Consider the following 17,174-nt stretch of genomic DNA (forward strand, 5'->3'; position numbering starts at 1 on the left):
TATATATATATGTTATGATGTAACAAGATAAGCTTCTCAAATGTTAATGTACATTCAAATCATGAAAGGATCTTATTCAAGTGCTGATTGTGATTTAGTAGCCCCAGGGTAGAAACCAATAGTGCAGTTCTACTAATTTCTCAGGTCATGTTGATTAGGCTGGACCACAAACAACACTTTGAATAGTCACATTTTTACTCCCTTTAGTAGAAAATCATAGACAAATATGCTAATAATTAGAAGGCCCTGTTTCTCAAAGCTCATGTTTAATCATTAGGAAAATGGATGATAATATTCTCAGAGAAAATCATCTTTATTATTAGACTCAATCCTTCCATAAGTATTTATAGAGTGCCTATGCCAGTCATTCTTACACACAGCCTAATTAATGGTGAAAATGCAGTTAGAGGCTTCTCTGTATTCTTAGAGATGGACAAATAAAAAGAGCATGAAAAGCCCAGGTGCACAGGTGCCTGTAATTCCTGAATCAAGAGTGAGGCAGAAGGATCACAGGTTCAAGGCCAATCTGGGCAACTAAGTGACACCCTGTCTCAAAATTAAAAATTGTAAAAAGGCTGGAGCTAGAGATGTAATTCAGTAGTAGAGCACCCCTGGGTTCACCCCTGGGTTCAGTACCAAAAGTAAAAAAGAGAGAGAACACTACAGAGTGATAAAAATATGTGTAGGGAAAGGGATGGATAAGCAATTGCTTAAGACCCTGTGCCTTCATGAGGTTCCCAAGTCTTCAAACTATCACCCATGTCTGCCTCTTCTCTGGCTGACAAGTTGAAAGCTACATCTCTGGGGCCAACATCAACTTGCTAGATTACAGCATTACCCCACCTCTTCCAGTTAAATATTACATCAAGTTTGATAAAGAAGCAAAAGCAATACCCAAGGAAAAAAAATGGTTATAACACTTAAAAACCAGGAAAAAATTTTTTGAAGAATTCTCTTCCTTTCCTGTTTTCCTGAACCCTCATCATTGCTATTGCTCATCTTTCTTTGGGACCTATAATGTTGGTCCTAGAGCCTATAAATAAATAGTGTGTGCTAGAAGCACAACTGATAAAAGGAGAATATAATATTAAGAATTGCACTTTGTCTAATCCAAAGTACATCTATTCTTCCCTATCCCCCTACCTATTGTGAGTTAGCATCTGCATATAAAAGAAAACATTTGGCCTTTGGTTTTGGGGGGTATTGGCTTATTTCATTAGCATGATATTCCCCAGTTTCATCCATGTACCAGCAAATGCCATAATTTCATTCTTCTTTATGGCTGAGTAATATTCCTGGGTGGGTGTGTGTGTGTGTACTTTAGATTAGACCAGGCAGAATGAAGGGAAGGGAGGGAGGATGGGAATAGGAAAAATAGTTGAATGAACTGGACATTACTATCCTAGTGCATATGTGATTAAATGACCAATGTAATTCTACATCATGTACAATTAGAAAAATGAGAAATTATACTCCATATATGTATAATATGCCAAAATACATTCTACTGTCATGTATAACTAATAAGAACAAATTTTAAAAAAGAATTCCAAGAAATTTATTCTTCACAGAAAAGGAAGTTGAATATTTGGTTCAGCTTTGTGGTTACCATCTATATGCTAAAAATTCTAACGTCATGCAAAGCCTCAAAGATAATTCAAAACTCACTGAAAACCATTATATACTTAATAATTCATTTGTTCATAAACAGAGAAAATTGTTATTCTATAGCCAGAGGCATAAACTTAATCACATCTATAATTCAGCATGAATTTATTTTGGTTGTGTATAGTGGCATGTATTTCTCAAACTGGGATACTTATATTAAGGGTGAGGTGCAGCAAGCCAGAGGATATATGAGCAAAAGACAAACCTGGGAGTTTTTCTGCTGCTTTTAATTAAGATTTAAGGCAGGGGAATAAAGAAAATGTTTAGCACAATTGATAATGAACTTAAATAATTATGACATTAAAATAAACATGGAATAGAATGCTCACACTTCATTCATTTAAAAGATAAAACATGAGTTTGTCTATTCTAGGGCAGAGGGTTTGGAGGGGAAGGGAGGGGGCATAGGGATATTAAAGATGATGGAATGTGATGGACACCATTATCCAAAGTACAGGTATAAAGACACGAATTGGTGTGAATATACTATGTATACAACCAGAGATACGAAAAATTGTGCTCTATATGTGTAATAAGAATTGTAATGCATCCACTGTCATATACATATATATACATATGTGTGTGTATATATATACATATATATATATATACGTGTGTGTGTGTGTGTGTGTATATATAAAACAATCCACTTTTCTTTAAATGGACTTCACTTCAAAGGACTGACCAATGTAACCATAACTTTGAATGGCAATTAAATTAAAATATTTTTTTAAAAAAAGATAAAACATAAGACTAAAAATAAATTTCTTAATTTGGGGAGCCATTTCTTCTTCACTTGTAGGTCTAAGAAACACATCGTTTTTATAAAAAAAATTATGCATTTTAATTATACAGAATAATGGGTTTCACTGTGACATACTCAGACATGGAAATAACATACCTTGATGATTATTCCCTGCCCTTGACCACTCTGCCCCCTCTCCCTGATCCCCTTCGTCTCTAAAAGTCTCCCTGCTACTTTCATGTTGTCTCCTACCACCCAAACCCAGATTCAACGTAAGAAGGAAAACCTGTGACACTTGTCTTTCTGTGTTCTCCCTCACCATACAACTCTCCCTGGAAGACTGGTTATTTGTCAGTAAGTGCAAGGACATATTTCTCTGATATGCTGTTGAGGAAATTAGATCTATTTCTAATTAGAATGTTTTAATCCTAAAAAATTTTTTGAGAATTAATTAAATGTTCAATGTTCAGTATCCTGGATTTGAATAAATGCTACAACAATAATGCAAGGATAAATTTACTTCACAAATGTAATCACTGGATAAAATTTTGAATTGTCAATGAACACATTTTACAAAATAGTGAAACAAAAAGTTGACAAGAAGAGGGAGACTGCTGTCATCAGAGAGCCTATGTGCTGTAGTCCTTCTTCCATTGATCTTATTCAGAAACTGAATATACAGTCAATTTCAGAATAATTTTCTTACTTTACATAGTGAGAACTTTGGAAAATCTAAAATGATTTAATATGGTACTTTTCATTATAATGAGATTCCAACATTCAATCTTTTCTACTCAAAAAGAAAATACAGAGAAGGCAATCTGGAAAGAAAGGGGAGTTGGGGTACAGGTCTGTTTTTTCAAGACAGAGACCCAGATACTTACAAGGCATTGCATGGTATATGCTTGGCCAGTACTGCCCGCTGTCTCTCTTTAACCAAACACGAACTGTCCTACAATAGAAGAAAATATGTGCATGAAATCACAGTATTTTAGTCACAGGAAAATAGTGATACACAGAAAGCAAACTTCTTAACATTATATACATATTCACATTTTGACTACACATATGTATCTTAACTTTGCATTTTATATACATATATGTACACACACACTTAGGTGACATTACGAATACCTCTAAAAAAAACACCCTAGAATCCTTAAATTTAAGGCTTCTGTACATTTAGAATTACATGACTCTTTAAATGTCATCCTCATATATGTATATACACAAGTCTAATCATGAATCATGATAGCATTTGAAAAGTATTTTCACTGTTTTACTTTTCTAAGGTCTGACCTTTGCCCTTGCTATGGTTTGAAAATGAGGTGTCCCCCACTAAAGCTCCTGATAATGCAGGGATGCTTGGAGGTGAAATGATTGGACTGTAAGAGCTATAACCTGATCAGTCCATCCTAGTTTGGCAACTGTAGGCAGGTGGTGTGGAGCTGGAGGAGGTGGGTCACTGGGGCGTGCACCCTCCCATTGGCCCCTTCCCTCTCTGGCCTCCTGCCCCTGCCAAGAGCTCAGCAGCCTTCTGCCCCATGATGTGCTGCCTCACCTTGGGCCCAGAGCCATGTCATTGGCCATCTATGAACTAAGACTACTGAAACCATGAGCCTCGAATAAACCTTTTCTCCTCTAAGTTGTTCTTTTTGGGTGTTTTGGTTACAGAGAGGAAAGAGCTAACAAAAACAGCCCTAGTCTGCTGGGAGCATCCATCTTCCTGGGGGACTCATTAGATTTTTCTAGTGAAGAAAGTGCAAAGAGATCAAATGGAATAATATACAGCATCTGACACAAACAGAAGGATTACACAGTAAGTCTACAGACTTGCAAGAGATGCCCTATCCTGAGGAACAGTTTTCCAAACATGGTCAAGCAATGGTAAGGTCTGAGACTCAGATTTTCTAGGGCAGTGGCCGACCAGGGGGCCCACTGTGGAACAGACTGATACTGGAGCAAAGGGTGCATGAAGTTCCAGGTCAGCAGTTCAGACAGCAACCAGGCACCCAGGAGAGCTCAGAAAGCCAGAAATGAAGAGAGACTAGGGAGTACCACCAGGTTCTAACCAACTAGAAAGGCTCAGCAGTAAGTTACACCAGTCATGACATCATCAGCATATGCCAGTAAGGCAAACACAACTGAAGACCAAGGGACATTATTCCAGAGTCCAGAGGAAATAGTGAACATATCAAACCAAGGGAAACAGCGTCCCAATGCCAGGAGAACACACAGGCTATACACCTTAGCCCACACCATCCCAGGGTGAGACGCAGAGACTGAGCATTTATCTCAGAAAGAGTTGGCTGTTACCTAATGAGACTTCTGAAGTCGTCATATTGAACTAAGTTTCAAATTGTATTAAATATCCCCCACCCCAGCGAATCAGTGAGTCTCCTATAAACCAGAAGCAAGAAACAATCTAGAGTAACTATAGACACAATAAAGAAATATGATTTTCTCTGAACAACCTCAATTATGATATAGTACTATGTAGGGACACATTAGATAGGCATGGAAAACTCAAAATGCAAAATTTTTTTTGGTCAACCACACTAATTTGTGAGGTGGACAAGTATAATTGTTACTACCTTGTAAGAAGTAACTCTGAACCTACTCAAACAAATATTTCAGACATATCACTCTTAAAAAAAATCTTATAGTATATGTTATTAGCGTGACATTATAATATTGGTACTATCGTCTTAGTAAGAATCAATAAAGACAAGACATCACAGAATATGGAAGAGCAGAAACTTCATAAACTAGTGCCTCCACCAAGTCAACTATTAAGACTGGCAAGAGGGCTGGGGATGTGGCCTGGCATGCGTGCGGCCCGGGTTCAATCCTCAGCACCACATACAAAGATGTTGTGTCCGCTGAGAACTAAAAAATAAATATTAAAAAAAAAAAAAAGACTGGCAAGAATACCCATTAAGTTGGCAGATTCATCTACTTCAGAACTCTAATGTCTACTTAAACGTTAAGTGTCCTGGAAAGTGAAATAAAAAAGAAAGTGGTAAATTTCAGTGAACACTGGCATTTAATAGTTGCAGTCACCCATGCCCCAGCCCCTGGCAGCAGGCAATGGAGATAGTGGCTCTTCTTGGTAGGGCAGCCTGCTGGTGCAGGGTAGGAAGCATATCCTCTACAATTTGGAGATATATTTTGATTTAACTGGAAGTTAAATCTAGACTAGAGCACAGGCTCCTCATTATTTCAACTCCCTAGAACCAAAGGGCTTCCTGGGCAGTGTCTTTCAAAAGAAATTGAAGAGATGGAACTTTCTTTTTCCTCATTAGGGCCACAGCAATAACAACAGAGACTTCCATGATCACATACAACAAGGAATACCATCTTGGCAAAAGTAGTTTAGAAAAGTTACTAAACAGCTATGGCGTTCAACAAAAACAGCAGTCCCTGGAGAGAAGGGTGAATCTGATTCCTAGAGTTATTGTATTATAATATTAAAAATGTGTATTTTCAACAGACAATTGCAGAGCATACAAAGTACGGCCGATTCACAGAAAAACATAATAAACTGACAGAAAACATTTATGAAGAGGCCCAAACATTGGGCTTACTAGATGAAGACTTTAAATTAGCTGTCCTAAATATAATCAGAGCTGCAGAAACCATAGACAAAGAAGTAAAAGAAACTGAGCTAAGGATGTATGAACATATAGGCAATATCAATCAATAGCTAGAAATTATAAAAGGGAATCAAACAGAAGCTTTATAAAAATACAATAACCGAAATGAAAAATTCACTAGAGAGGTCCACCAGCAGTTTTGGGCAGGCAGAAGAAAGAATAAGCAAACTTGAAGATAAGACACCTGAAATTATCAGTCTAGAAGAAGGGAAAACAATGAAGAAAAATAAACACAGCCTAAGGGTCCTTTAACACATCATTAAGTATACTGATGCTCTATATAGGAGTCCTATAGGGAGAGAGAGAAATGTTCAGAAATGTATTTGGGGAAAAATGGCCCCAAACTCCCACAAATTCTCAAAAGATGTGAATCTACTCATCCAAAAAACTGAATGAATTCCAAGGAGGATAAACACAACTAGGTTCAAACCTAGACTGTGGGGGTGGGGGTTTGGGGGGTGTTTTTGAGAATTAAACCCAGGGCCTTATGCACACTAGGCAAGCATTCTACCACTAAACCACAAGCCCAGATCTGACATATTACAATCAAACTGTCAAATATCAGAGAAAAAATCTTGAAAGCAAGAAGAGAAAATTGACTCATCACATATATGAGATTATCAATAACATGAACAAGTCAATTTCTCATCAAACCATGGAGGACTAAAAGCAGTGAGATACTATATTTAAAGTACTCTAAGAAAAAAAAAGTGTCAAGAAAGAACTCTATATCTGAATAAACTATCTTTCAAAAATGAAGAAGAAACGAAGCCATTTTCAGATAAGCAAAAGTTAATAAAATTCATTAGTACTTTACTTTCAATGATGTATAGAGCATCTAGACAGAAGATCAATATGGAATCAGAGGACCCAAATAACACTATAAACCAATTAGACCAACAGACATATACAGAACACTACCTTCAACCGCCTTCCTTAAACCAACCTGTATTAAGGGCAGTTGACAAATTTTTACATCTAAAAATAAAACTATATAAAAAATCTGTTTTTTTGTATCCTGTGATACAACAGCAGTTTAAAAAAGAAAAAAGATACTGCATCCTTGAGATTAAAAAATACAATCTGAATGGCTATAAATTTCCTAAGTAGATGTAAATTCCACTGTACAAAGCCTAGAAGTTTTAATTTTTCTGAACACATATTTTAAAAACCCCACATAAAGTTTTCAATAGTAAGTGAAAAGTTTTTTCCTTGAAAAAAAATTTTTTTCAGAAAATAATTGTGGCTAAGGAAGAAGGCTTTAACTCATTGTAAAAACACATGCTTAGCATATGTAAGGCCCAGTGTTTGGAAGGTGAGGATACAACTGATTACAAGACATACCTGAGCCAGTAGAGGTCAGTGGATCTCATTTTCTTGAGGAAGAACAATGCATGTAAAGCCAGGAAATGCCCTGGATTCTCAGGAACCCAACAGCGCCAATCCTATCATACTATCCACTTTGTCTTGTCCTATTTCTTCTTCCCCTACCTCTTCCTTTCTTCCAAGCTCCTAGCACTAGGCAAAAGCAGACACTGGGGGAGAGGCAATGCTCATCTTAAAAAAAAAATCAAGACAAGGTACCCTTATAGAGGTCTCAATCAGTTCGGCAGTTGGGCTGTTTTGAAAAGAACATACTCTTAATTTTATGTTGGATAAAGCTCACCACAATTCAATAGGTAAAAATGGCACACTGTAACCACAGACAAACAAGCTACCTTTGTTCTCAGGAAGTTCACAGCTTGCTGGGGGAGACAGGTCGCAGAACACTACAAAACAAGGTAAGGGCTGCAGTGGGGAGATGGCCCTGCAAAATACAAGAGCACATGTAGGTCTCACTCCAAGGATGGATCCTGGTGGGGTCAGGTAGTATCAGAGGAAGCATCTTTGAGATGATGGATCAGAAATACAGGATCAAAATTTGCCAGTGGAAAGTGGAGAGGGAATGAGAGCATGGTCCTGGTAACAGAGCAGAATAGGCAGCCCAGGGAGGCAAGAACAAGCAGCAATAGTGAGAAACAGGCCTGGATAAAAGAGCAGATAGAAGGCCATCAAGATCCTTGAAGGCCATGCAGAGGAGTTGGAATTTCACTTTAAGGTCAGTGAGATCACTGAGGATAAGGAGTCAATCACATTTGTTTGTTTGGGGAAAGCCAGGAAACAACCTAGTTACCCTCAAGTAAATGGTGTGGAGAAGTGAGCAATAACCCAGGCAAAACAGGACAAGGGGGCTTGGATGTAAGTGATTAGAGCACTTGCCTAACAGGTGTGACTCTAGTCTCACAAAAAAGAAAAAATCTAAAAGAAAAAAAAAAAAAAGGTTGAGTCCTTAAAAGAAGGGTGAGGACAGATTTTAGAACACTCAGGAAGTAGAAGAATCTGGGCTTGGGGGCCGACTGGCTGCAGGTACCACCTGAAAGGTCAATAAGTGATTTATGTGGACAGCAACATTGAGTTCATCATCTTGAACGTGCTGAGTTTGGAGACAATCTTTGGAGACAATCCAGTCAGGGCTACTGCCTATCTAGCGTTCAGGGATGTGACCTGAGCTGAAAATTAAGATTTGGGAGTCACAGCACAAAAGTAGTAGCTATCAGTGAATAAGAATAAAAAAGAAGACTGGTGAGAAACCCTTGGATAGCACGAAAAGCTAAGGGGCACAAAAAGAAAAATGTGTGCAGAGAGACTTTAGAGTGGGTCACCAACGACAGAACAATCCTTCAGACAAAGTGTCCTTATTTTGGTCCAGAAAATAAGGTCATCATTATCATAAACATACCTAAGAAATGAACCAATTTCACAGTGAAAATGTGCCTACAATAAAATACTAACTATATAGGTCACTTTTCTGAAAGAAAAGGGAAGGTTGGGGGTGGCGACAAACACTATACCACAGGTTGCTAAGCTACTGAATAAAATAAGACAGGGCGTCTATCCATGTTGAAATCCAGGCTTTTAAAAATGTGCCCTAGAATGATGCAACCTTCATTAGTTACCATAGCGATGAGCTTCATTTCCCAGGGGACAATTGTTATTTTTGCCACCACTGAAGTAACTTAGGGTGAGGGGGTGGGGAGTGAATCCCACCATGTTTTGAAGATCCTGGATTTCCAGGGAATACTTCTGTAATAGATCCCACACCACAAGAGCAATACAAACAGGAGCCAGCCCCTAGCTGGCTGTCTACAAATGAAAAGAAAAAGTTTGGGCAAGAGATTGTCAGTCAATGCCTTTTTTTATAGTTGTTACAGTGTTTGGTTTATGGGCGGGGGGATTGCTTCTAATGCAGACAATATTGCAGAGATTCTTAGAAAACAAACCTGAATGATTAACAACAACCACAAAAAGCTTATTTCTCTATGATTACTAGATTTCTCTGATTACTGTGTTGTTGCCAAAAAACATATTCAGATCACATATAGTAAATAAACCCAATCTTCTGTAAAACCTTGTATATCTTCAGTATCCAGGGCTTCTCTATGGATAGAGAGAAGCTTCTGTGTGGACACTCAGTGCACTAAGGCAGCCAGGAGTTTAAAGGACAGGGGCTCAAGCTGAGTGGGTCCAGCTTCTGATCCCCTTTGCCAACAAATCAGTTTCTCAAATTAATGACTCTGCTCTGACAGACCAAAACAACTTTGCTGAATTACAGACACTTGGATTTCTTCCTTTTTCTTATTTTTCCTTTTTCTCATAGCTGTAGCAGTCTTGCAATCCGTGGCTGGAGAAAAGATGTGGCTGTTATGTGTCCTGCCACCTGGGGCTGTAATGGCATTCCTTTGGGCGGGGGGGGGGGGGGGGTTGGGGAGGATTGAACCCAGGGGCACTTTACTATCACTGAGCTACATTCCCATCTCTTTTAGCTTTTTATTTTGAAACAGGGTCTTGCTACATTGCTGAGACTAGCCTTGGACTTTCAATCCTCCTGCCTCAGCCTCCCAAATCACTGGGATTATAGGCATGCACCACAGAGCCTGGCTTTTTAATGGCATTCCTGCTCCATAAACATTAACAGCCCCTCTGATCACTTGCAGTCATGTGCATTCAGCAAGGTATGCATATGACAAATATTTTCCCTCGACATTTTAACCAATGGGGTCACATCTCTTAATTCAAAGGCTGTGAAAATCTTCACAATTTAGAATTCACACAATCAAAGTGATGCTATTTTCACTGTTTTTTTTTTTAATGGATAAAAAAATAAAGCCTCAAAATTGACCCAAACACAAAGTTACACATACAAAACACCTGTATTGTCTTTATTGGTCAGTAACAGGGCTTTGAGAGGAAAACAGAACAAAAAAAACCCATTAGGCCTTAGTTCTGAGCAGCTTTATCAGTAATAAGCACTATTCTGCCTATGGATGATGTCCTTGACTGTGAACTTGCTTTCGTGTATTTTGTTTTCTTGGTAATCTGACTCTGTGGCTAATGAATAAGCACAGTTTCTGTCCTGTGTAAGTGAGGAGCTAGGCTTCCCAGAGTCCCTTCTTTTCTTCAGTGTGACATGCATATCATTTCTCCTGTATGTCAAACACCCCTGTGAGGCCTTCAGGACTCCTCAGGCAAAACTAAGCCCAGTACCACACTGTACCTTACACAAGCCTGTTAGGACATGACAAGTTACTGTCAACACTAGTTAGAGCAAGTCCATCCTCCCAAAAGAGAAATAATTCCTTGAGGATTTTTCAAATTTTGAACCTTGAATATTTTCATCTTTGATTTTTATACTTGGCACACAGCAATAGTTTTTCAAAGGTCAAATACATAAAAGAAAGAAAAATGAACAGGAAATAAAAGAGAAAAATAAACACATCACTGGCACCATGGGTGAAAGGAAGCACTAGGAGCATTATACCAGAGGCTCAGAGGTTGACGGGGTCCTGGTTATCAGCATCAGAGATGCCATCTGCTCCTCAGTAAGAGTCCCTCACAGGCAAAAGAACTGTGAGTATAAACGGCAAACTGTCAGCCTAAGCAATTCAACAATATGGGAGTATGCATCAATATTATCCCATAGGAGGAAGATGGGTGACATCATCAGAGGAATAATATAGATTTAAATATTGTTCTTGGCTCCCTACACAGTGGGAGGACATGGCCATTATCATTTTTCTCACCACTATATTCCTACAGTGGCAGACATAGAAAAAATGCTCAGGAGGGACTTCATGAAACAGTCAAGAGCAGTGATTCAGAAGTGCCCCAGGCTGCTTCTGTTGTGAATCTGCAGGTAACTACTCTTCCAGGGTAGTCACTTTAAAGTCACAGCAGAGTCATGGGGGAGGGAAAGAGGGAGTTATTGCTTTATGGGTACAGTTTCTTTTTGAGATGATGAAAAGGTCTGGAAGTGGATAGTGGGGATGGCTGTACAACATTGTGAACATACTTGGTCAATGAAAAGTACACTCAGAATTGTTAGAATGGTAATTTTTATTTTATATACATATATATCCACAATAAAATTTTTTAAAAGACATAAATTTTAAAAACAAAAGAAAAACACTCCCTCTCTCTCTCTCTCTCTCAAACTGTACTTTTCATAGCACTTGCAAAGACATAACAATTAGAAGACAGCTGCAGGCAGACTGGCCCTGGAACAAATTCACAAAAGGCATCTTGACTAAGATATGAAAGGAATTCACTTGTCCAGTCCAGCAGGGTAGGGCAACCGGGTACCTATCCAGCATTCAAATTCAACTGGAACTTGTAAGGAGGAATTGGACTACAAAGGAATGAACAAAGGAAAGTTTCTAAAACGTGAGCTTGAATTTCATAATGGAAGGGGATGTTTTCAAAAGATTACTTTGGCAGTAGTGGACAACTTGGATTAGGCAGGAGAAAAATTAAAGGCTGCAAGATGGTTGAGAGCCTCCTATAGTAATCAATGTGTTAGAATGCAACAGTAGCAAGGGAACAGAGAGGAAGAACCAAGTTCCGGATATATCTTTAGGAAGAAATCAAGAGAAGGGGAAGGAACCAAAAGTGGTTACAATCTTTCTAGTCTAGAAGCAGGTTTGCAACAGATGTCATTAGCCCTTATTTTATTTTTTGGTGGTGCTACGGATTGAAACCAGGCCCTTGTGCATGTTAAGCAAGCACTGTTAACCCATATTTTAAAAACAAGAAAAGGCCTCCCAAAGTCAAATCAATTTTCCATGAGAGAATTAGAAAAATCTCATTGATTTCCAGTAGTGTGACAAAATAGATACTCTAAAAGACTTTCTGGATTAAAGCAACCAAAATGCAAAGTAAAATGTAGTGGAATTTGGTTGAATTGTTATTTTTAAATTTTGCAAACTTACTTGAAAGTAAGGAATCTGCAGATCCCCCCAAATGCTAGCTAATATGAGTTTTTAACAATGTTGAAGTTTTTAACCTTAAGAGCTCAGGCTGAACCCCAGAGATCCCAGGCTTCCTTCCTTCCTTCCTTCCTTCCTTCCTTCCTCCTTCCTTCCTTCCTTCCTCCTTCCTTCCTTCCTTTTTTTTTTTTCCTTGATGCTGGGGATTGAACCCAGGACCTTGTACATGTGAGGCAAGCACTCTACCAACTGAGCTATATCCCAAGCCCCTAGGTATCCACTTTAACATCACATTGGGCATGGGATATAGAAGATAAGGCCAACATCCAGATCAAGATAAGAACTCTAATCTATTTAGGCTAAAATCTCAAAAGGCTAACCCTTACTGTGAAAGTGAATGAAAAATAACACCCCCCGACCCCTCATCTCACCACTCCTGGCAAAGAAAAGGGACAGAAAAAGAATTTTTCTGGATTAAAAGGAGGAAAAAAATGAAGCTGTTTTCCCAAAGTTGGCCCTCATAAAAGTTCAGTATAATTTAATTGTATCATCTAAAAAGTTTCAAGCACAGAATTAAAGTGGTTTCAGCTTAATATCCTCAAGCAACCAGAAGAAGCCAAAGCAAATTCAGTTTAGAGAAACTGGTCAACTTCAAAGAGACCCCCAAAAGAGTTTCCCCAAAAGAAGCTCAAAGGGTAATGAATGAATTAAATAACAAACAAATGACAAAACCCACAGGAAACTGGATATCACAGAGTCAGAACCAGTGAATATAAAAGACAATGAAGAGAGACTGGCAAAGAAACTAAAATTAACAGAAATAGAACAATAAATAACCACATTTGTTTTAATAATAAGAGAAGCTTAAAAGTATGACAGAGAACAGGTACAAATGGAAAAGAATAGAACTTCTGAAAATGGAAAAAACTATAATTAAAATTAAATACACTCTATTGCCACAGACATCTAAAACAAACAAATAAATGGAGAAAAATATCAATGCACAAATAATTGTATCTCATTATACAATGAGATACAATTGAAGAGAGAATTTATAAACTAGAAAATAAATGAAAAGCAATCTAACGCATGGGCCTAAGCAGAGACAAAAATATGGAAACTATGAAATTAAAGAACCATGAAGGATAGAGTGAAAAATTAGAATGAGAAGATCTAAGATACATATAGTTCTAAGAAATAACAGAATGGGGGAAAAGGCTACTGTTGAAAGACAATGGCTCAGACTCTTACAAAATTTTTGAAGGATGCTAAAATGAAGATAATGAATAACAGAAAATTCACTCTGAACAGGCCAAAGTTATCATTTCCGTTCCCGGACGAAATGATCAGACTATGATAAAGACATAACTTAGTCACACTTCTATTTTCCTGATACCTTGGAACTTCATGTTCTCTAGGAATGCATGCGGACCTCATCAGGGAAAACAGGAATCCAATCATGTATCATTAGATCATCACCACTTTTCTTTGCTATGGATTTATTTTCCCAAGAAACATGCAAACACATTTTTTAATATCACCTCAGTAGTGACTAGAAAGGCTCCAGGAATAAGATGGACCCAAGTGGGGCAGAACATGGTTTTAAGATATAACTTCCACTAATAAAATTAGAGCAGTGCAGAAAACAAAGTTCATCCAATCTAACTGCCCCTCCTCTGTTTTCTTTACTCTTTACCAGTCACCCACAGTTGTGCAAAAGCAAAGCTATAATCATCCCTGGTGAATGAGTAAAGGTGCCAGGACTCTAAAAGAATTAAACAACTTGATGAAAGTCACATAGATGGTGGGGAAAGCCACGCCAAAACACCACTGTCTTAAGTCTAGTGTGTGAATCTTGACTGGACACTGATTTAAATAAATCAACAACTATGAAAAGACATTCAAACTAGGGAAATTCAAACATTCTCTACATGATATTAAAAAATTATTGTTAACTTTGTTCTGTGTGATAATTACACTGTGGTCCACAGAATAAGTTATCCATTACATAAGATTATACTGTAGCATGAAGAGGTGAAATAACATTGAAACCTACATTTGGCAGGGGAGGAGTGGGGATTGAACCCAGGGCCTCAGGCATGCTAAGTACATGCTCTATCTACCATTGAGCTACATCCCTGACCCTGAAATTTGGTTAAAGAAAATTCTAGCATCCCTACCCAGTAATACGTGGAGGGGGTACACATATGAAACAAGTTTGGCAAAGGCTGATAACTGAAGGTGGGTGATGAATATATCACTCTTTTGTATGTTGTACGTGTTTGAAATTGTCCATAATAAACTGTTTTTAAAAATCTTGAGCTCTTGATGCATATCAACACTGTCCGTAACTATATAAACAGCCTCTTTGGGGAGCACAGAGATTAGGAACAGAAACAAGTAGCAAATATTAATTCAAGTAGTACTAAGCACTTGGCATCCACTTAGCAATTTACATTGGTTTAATATCTTTTGTTGATATTAATAAATAGTTCACAAATGAAATGCCCTTTAATTATAGATAACAAATTCTGTTCCTCCAAAAAGAACAAATAACCTTGAATAGGCTTTGCTTTAAAAATTTCCAATAGTTAAGGTTAATTACCTAGCATTTATGCCCAAATGTTAAGAAATTTGTACCAGAATAATCTTGCCAGAAATTCTTAAAGCTCTCATGTCAAATATTCTCAATATATTTAAATTACAGTAGTAAATGTCAATATAAAGAAAACAATAGCATGTGAGCTTCTTTGGAGTTAGTAGAGTACATGAAAATGTCTTTCTGCAGGGCTCATACATATTTTCTTGGGAAATTAAATTCTCACAACTGAATATCACTAAGTGGCTCAAAATAACTCAGATTCCATGTTAAATAATTTTACATTGTTTTGAACATCCATCTACTCTCCTTTATGCCAAAGAGACAAGTACTGAGTTTCTAGATGGAATCACAAAAGCCGTTATAATTCAGTCTATTTTAAAAACTAAGTAAGATTAATCATATTTTTCACAAATTTAAATGCATCTGACATGCTTTGTATTACTACAAAGGAAATATAAAACAAGAAAATCAAGAAGACAATGATACTGCATCTTTACTCTGCCAAGTCAAATAAACATACAACTGGGGGCTGGGGTTGTGGCTCAGTGGTAGAATGCTCATCTCGCACTGGGTTTCGATCCTCAGCACCGCATAAAGATAAATAAATAAAATAAAGGCAATGTTTCCATCTACAACTAAAAAATAAATAAATATACATATATACATATAAAAAGCTTAAATGATTATTTCAAAAAATACAACTGTAGCTATTTACACCCACTATAATTTTGCTTAATATAAAGTAATGAGTTAGAATGGTTAAAATTCTTCTGTTATCTTGAAAAACTACAATATATCCCCTCCCCCCCATAATCAACCTTTCTTCCTGTGAGTTTTTGAGATATATAATGTCTACTCATGACATTATATTAATAAATGAATATTAATAAATCCTATAGATCAAAATCAAATTAACTTTTCTTCCATGTTGAACTTTCTCTATAAGCTTTTACAAAAATGTGTATCGATGTTCTTGATGTGTCAAAGTACATGATATAAAAAGTGGATATGGATCTACAATAAAACAGTTTCTCCATGTTGGTCAGAAAAGTCTATTTACCAGAAAAGATTCATTATATCTCAACCTCCCTTGATTTTAAGCTGTGCCTATAGAAAAAGTAAATCGATTAAATGCACAGAAAAGCAGGCTTCTATTTATTAATAAACCTTTATTTATGTGTTTATGGGGGAAGTGGGGTAAAAATAGCTGCAACTAAATTATTTCCTAAAATTCTCTTCAAGGTTTTACTAAACTGCAAAAAGATTCTGAAATCTATAAGAATCTTGAATTATGGCTGACAAAAAACAGTCCCATGCCATCAGAAGCCATTCTGTAATGTAAGCCTGAGAAGTAAATTACTGCTCTACATAATATGCACCAGTATCAACCTGAGGCCTATAAAAGTAAAAGTCTGAGAAGCTTAGCAGTATCCAGGATTTTTACTAGCCAGCATCCTCGCAAGAATAAAAATAAAATAATAAAATGAATGAAATCAGCATTTTCTGACTCACACGGCATAGCTTTTCATGAATGGGCACTTATGTGTAAAGATGGATTAACTCTGATCTCATTTTAATGAGTTTGTCTTTGAGGGACTACACTGCGCAGAAGCTTGATCATTCTATAGTCATTTAAATCAATCCATCTTTGAAGTGTCTTTGTCTGGTTTAGGTATCAGGGTGATGTTGGCCTCATAGAATGAATTTGGAAGTTCTCCCTCTTTTTCTATTTCCTGAAGTAGCTTGAAAAGTATTGGTATTAGTTCTTCTTTAAAGGTTTTGTAAAATTCTGCTGAATGGGACTTACTCAAACTAAAAAGTTTTTTCTCAGCAAAAGAAACAATAAGAGAGGTAAATAGGGAGCCTACACCCTGGGAACAAATTTTTACTCCTCACACTTCAGATAGAGCCCTAATATCCAGAGTATACAAAGAACTCAAAAAATTAGACAATAAGAGAACAAACAACCCAATCAACAAATGGGCCAAGGACCTGAACAGACACTTCTCAGAGGAGGACATACAGTCAATCAACAAGTACATGAAAAAATGCTCACCATCTCTAGCTGTCAGAGAAATGCAAATCAAAACCACCCTAAGATACCATCTCACTCCAGTAAGATTGGCAGCCATTATGAAGTCAAACAACAACAAGTGCTGGCGAGGATGTGGGGAAAAGGGTACACTTGTACATTGCTGGTG

General features: G+C 37.3%; 1 protein-coding gene across 2 annotated transcripts in view; it reads right to left on the bottom strand.

Annotated features, from left to right (window-relative positions):
• Positions 1-17,174, bottom strand: part of Wdfy2 (WD repeat and FYVE domain containing 2) — a 154,008-nt gene that overhangs the window by 88,927 nt on the left and 47,907 nt on the right. For both annotated transcript variants that reach the window (XM_015484254.2, XM_015484253.2), the window contains exon 2: positions 3,298-3,365. In XM_015484254.2, the coding sequence (XP_015339740.1) occupies positions 3,298-3,365 (68 nt within the window). The remainder of the gene's footprint in view (positions 1-3,297; positions 3,366-17,174) is intronic.

Source organism: Marmota marmota, unplaced genomic scaffold, assembly GCF_001458135.2.
Source record: "Marmota marmota marmota unplaced genomic scaffold, marMar, whole genome shotgun sequence".
Lineage (NCBI taxonomy): Eukaryota > Metazoa > Chordata > Mammalia > Rodentia > Sciuridae > Marmota > Marmota marmota.